Source organism: Acyrthosiphon pisum, chromosome X, assembly GCF_005508785.2.
Source record: "Acyrthosiphon pisum isolate AL4f chromosome X, pea_aphid_22Mar2018_4r6ur, whole genome shotgun sequence".
NCBI lineage: Eukaryota > Metazoa > Arthropoda > Insecta > Hemiptera > Aphididae > Acyrthosiphon > Acyrthosiphon pisum.
In genome coordinates this window covers 91,746,112-91,751,493 of record NC_042493.1, presented here as the reverse complement: position 1 = coordinate 91,751,493, position 5,382 = coordinate 91,746,112, and the positions used below count along the sequence as shown (strand labels likewise).

Here is a 5,382-nt window from a genome sequence, read left to right as displayed (position 1 = left end):
TTTAAAAACATACTAGCGATGTTAATCTACGTACAATCTGTCACGTTTTTGATGTCCATTATCACATTTGTTTCATTCATAAACGAGAAGGTAACTTAAACTGTTTTCAACTATTTCGCTCTCATAGTTTTACAACTTTTACCTTTATTCATATTCTAATTTTTATCTTCAATGCTTCATTAAAAAACGTAGATTCTATACCAGATTAAGTATGAAAAATAAAATTAAAAAATACCCAAAATACTAAAAATAACAATTAAGCTAAACTAATGTCCTGTGGCAACAGGTAGGCACTAAATTTGTTTTCTCATAGAGATAGCAATAAATATTAACATAAACTACCTACCTATATTATAATTGTCTTTATGAGTCTATGGTTAATTGTTATACTTAAATGTATTAATAAGTAGGCACGACTTAAATAAGCTGGGAAGTAGGAATAGAGTACCTACATATTTTAGATTCTGAGCAGAGTAATCAATATATTATTTTTAAAATTGTAATGATGAGTGTTATTTTTAAATTTTAAATTATTTATATTTATATATTTAAATCTTTTTAATCTTTCGTCTGTCACCACGGTTTGGGGCAGAAAAACTGCTTTATTTTCTTAAACAGTATATTGTTCGATTGAAAAGTGAATCTAGTTTGTAATGAGACAAAACAGAGTGCCAATTACGTGGCGCACTCTAGTTTTGTAACATTACTCCAACTATCGCCGCGCACGCTCGACGCCGAACAGAATAACGCAGTAGAACAATATAGATGGCGCCGCGCGACACCCGAGCATACGGACCGAGGCCGCCTGCCGGGAAAATCAAGTTTTCCCTAGGAAAGTGAAGAGCAGGAAACTTGAAAGGACCATATTCGGAATCAGCGGATTCCGAACTACAATCTAGATAATACCATGCCATTCAAATAAAGAGCCACCGCTATGAAAGTACAAGAATATCACTTATACAATCGAAGGGAATCGGTGAGCCATGCAGTACATAAGTACCGGTCGCTGGCCACCGATCAATAAGTAACTCTCCCTGCTGAGCAAAGATAATCACATGCCGGACGATTTCAATAATCGTAATACGGACTTGATTTTCTGCGCTACCAAACAGCCATCGCTCTCAGACTGAGCAAACCGGACGACCATTATAGTCGTAATACGGGATGCTCCACAGTCTGCCCGGCAACTCCTACTATCCGTCACCACCGAGTGCGACGCGAAGTACGATTCTTGTGTTCCACGCAACGCCAACTGAGCGCCACCATCAGAGTCGAGTAGCCAGTACGTCATCATGAGCACAACACTACACCGAGCAGCCCAAGGAAGCATTCAGTCACCGTCCGTCAGTTGTTCCAGTCCACGCAAATATCCGTATACCACCACCACCGGGTTGAGTCACTGCGGATACCACCGATTCAATAAGCAGCACCGTTTAGTAAACAGTCGCTCGCGGTATTGATAGCTGAAGCCAAACCACCTACCAACATCGAACTTCCGAAACTAACCGTGAGTTCTATGTTGCATACCTTTCCCCCCTTGAATTTATGTGATCCCTAAAATTACCTATTTTACTTGTAAACTCGTAAGAGTATAAACAACGATTTCTGTCAATAATATTGTAAAACACCAAATATTGATTTATATACATTAAAATTACCTATATGAAAAATAAACGTTGAATAAAACAATAACAACAAACAGCGTTTTGGTTTTCATTACAAGTTGGTGCATTCGGCAGGTCAAATTTTAAAAACAACATACAAATTAAGAAAAAGCTGGAATTTTTACGTAAAATCTGTTTTCAACAAGATCAATTTTGGTTTTTGGTGTAACTATAAAACAAAAGAACGTATATACATTACATTTTGACTGAATGTTTATATGAGCATTTCCTATACACCATAACAATTTTTCCAAATATTTTGACTTATTCAAAGTTATTTAAGGATATTTTCAGTTTCCATTTTTTTTAGTTTTTTTTTTCTATAAATACCAATAAAATATTTGTTGGTTAAAAAAACATTAAAACTTAATAGAAGGCTCCTAGTAGATTGTTTCAAAGGCAAATGAAAAAAAATTGAAAATCCAAAGTCACAATTTCTTTTTATATTTAAAGTTCAAATATTGACAAAATACGTATTTCTCATGTAGCGATTTTGTTGTCAAGTGACCCACTTGTAACCTTAATTTAATTCTATATACTTTATATTATTATAGATTAATTTTCCACCTGCAGTAGTCTGAATAAAAATATTGTTAATAATATGTGATAAAATTCTTATAAGGATCGTAGAATAAAATTGTAGGGATCTGCATACCAGTATAGGTACCTATAAGTATAATATATTATTTTCTATAAACAACTTACTATTATAATGCCATGGAGTATATCTAGTAAAATAAAACTATAAATTTATATAAATGCATTTTTCACCAGATCATAGTTGTTATAATTTGAAGGTTTGAAAAATTATGTATCTTAAAACTAAACATATTTGTACAGAGATTGGAGATGGTATCATATCTACGATTATACCGAATTTCAAATTTACACCTGGACATAAAACGACAAGTAAAATACATATTTTCTATTATTAGTTTCTATTTTATTACAGTAATTTTTTCGTAACTTTTTATGTTTATTATTCAGATTAAAATGTTTATGAATCAAATATCAGTTTGCGATTCGGACCAAATTTCGGCATTTGGATTTTTTAATATTAATTTAAATCTCGTTACATCTGTAAGTATTCGTTATTTTATGGTCACCAATCATACAATAAGAATTTTATATTTCTATTTCGTTTGAGTTTGATGTATAATCGTTGTTTACCAACTTGAACCAATGTTTCTTAATCTCTTTATCTTCCGTATATTTTCCGTAAAAATCTTATATTTTGACTTACACTATTGAGTTACACAACTCTGGTGGATTCATTGATCTGATCATTAGAGTCTAATGTGTTAATAATAAAAAATGTCAGACAAATGTATTTTGTATTACCTACGTTCTTTATTTTTTGGTCTGTATTATTACTATACTTGATTTCTAATTTTGTTTGTTTATTTACAGGTACTTGTATTATTGATTAGTGGAACTACCACGTTGATACAAATGAAAGATCACCCAATAATACTGAAACTAAACAACGACACATATTCTTTTTTTCAAAAATTGCGTAATGGAAAATAAAATCAAGTGAATATTGTATACCAGTTTATCTTCGTAGTACCTAGTTTTTAAAATATTAAAATATATTTATTTGCAAAATTATTCAATAAAATAATATTATTTATCGTGTACACATAATTTGAAGGAGGGAGAAATAGTAAATAGTAAATACATTGAAACTGAGAATCATAAAATATATTTTTCAGTTTATAAATTAAATATGAATTATTACTTAATATATTAGGTTGAACTAAATAGGTTGCAGATTAATATGTTTATTAATCAGATCAATTCCGAGATTTTTATATCATATTATTATCAATGCAATTAAATTATCAATACCAATCAAGTTGCTAGTAGTCGAGACAACTTGGACCTATATAATATCTACGGTATATTAGACCAAAGAAAGCAATTATTTCCATATCCACAAGCAGTAGGATTTTTATTTTTTTTACGTCAAGTTATGACACCATGTCTGCAGATATTGCATAATATTGAGTTATTTATGAAAGTCATTTCTCTATGTTAATTTCTTAGAGACTCAAAAGAACCTAGTTTAACGAATTAAACGTAACATATTAACGGCAACAATTAACTATGGTTTATACATTCCTAAATTTATAATACCTACTAATATTTTTAATTTATAGTGACATGGAATGTGCTGTGTATGCAAATACCTACGTAGATCACCATCGGGGTATTTATTCATATAACGTGGACAAGATAAAAATTAACAGATATACATACTGACAAAGCCACTTCTAAATTTATATCGTTCTAAAAAGCTTCTACAAGCAATAGTGTTAGATATAAATTAAATATTATTTTTAATACATTATTAATCAAGGAGTTGTCTGAAAATGTAATTCATAAATCATAATATATTATACAGAATAGAATAATACTATAATTGTAAACCTACATACATTAGTAGTATATACCTATAATTTTAAGTTTTACTTTAATTGCCAAAATTATACTTATTTTCGTATTTTACTAGTTACTGTTTTTTTTTTGTAGGTAACCAAATGTACCTATTCTTAAATATTACGGTAAATAGAGTCATTTTTCTCTTCAGCGTTATTATTTTTACACTAGTTATACAAACGATAATCCCCCTCTTTCTGAATAAATTATTGATTAATATTCTGCATATGACATTTGGCAACATAATAACTAAATAATGATGTTTGACATTAATTTGAATGTAACTATTTATTTTATTGTGAACAATGTGTGTTTAAATTTAAATATCAGTTTTGGTACAGACTTTATCTAAATGATCACTGATTTTCACATAACCGTAATACCCATTTTATTTGTATCCATGTGTGTGGGCTTAAATGATATTTCATGTACCGTTGGACCTTCTGGATTATTGGTTCAGAATAAAAATTCACAATATGTTCACGCATTACTAGAAATATCACGTATGATTGTAAATATAACAATATTTATAATCAAGTATATATTTGTTGTTTAAAAATATGAATTAATATAGATCATAGGTACAATTTATTCATTTATTAAACGAACTTACCAGCGATAAAATAATATATTTGATTTCAAATTGTTTTCTTTTAGATGCATTAACATCTTCAATATAATATTATTTGATAGTTACGAGATAAGACTCTTCTAGAAATAAAATAATAAATAACCACTGCACAATATTATTCTACTATATTTTTATGATTTTAATATTCTATTTTATTTACTATTGTATTTATAGTTCAATTTCTATATGTTAATGTATTTTGAAGTAGGTACATATTTAATTATTTAATTTAATTTTATACATTATATAATAATTGTATAAATGAGAATTTCTATGTAGGCAGAGTAATATTTTTTATATAATAAAAAATGAATTATGTTCATGTATTCCATAATAGTTTTCCGCTTTTCCATTGTATATTTTATTTTATTTAAATACCTAGTGCCATGGATTAACAACAAAATCAAATATTTTAAAATTATTTTTAAAGGAACGAGTACCTAACAATTTACCAATAAATAATTTATTAGTTTTGCATATGACAATCAGCAAGTTTATAAATAAATAATGATGTTTGACATTAATTTTAGTGTCATTGTTATTTTATTGCTAAAAATATTTACCGTCTTAATAGGAACTATAGCTTACACTTAAATTTCAGTTTCGTACAGGCTTTATCAAAATGACAACTGATTTTCATATAAC

At 28.6% G+C, this 5,382-nt stretch overlaps 1 protein-coding gene across 1 annotated transcript; it reads left to right on the top strand.

The window, feature by feature from the left end:
* The first annotated feature begins 25 nt into the window (after positions 1-25).
* On the top strand, positions 26-4,049 carry LOC107883110. Its single transcript, XM_016802574.2, has 5 exons — positions 26-90; positions 2,505-2,573; positions 2,652-2,744; positions 3,075-3,200; positions 3,827-4,049. Exons 1-4 carry the CDS (start codon positions 52-54, stop codon positions 3,192-3,194), a joined length of 321 nt encoding a protein of 106 aa, XP_016658063.1. The 5' UTR covers positions 26-51; the 3' UTR covers positions 3,195-3,200; positions 3,827-4,049.
* The last annotated feature ends 1,333 nt before the right edge of the window (positions 4,050-5,382 follow it).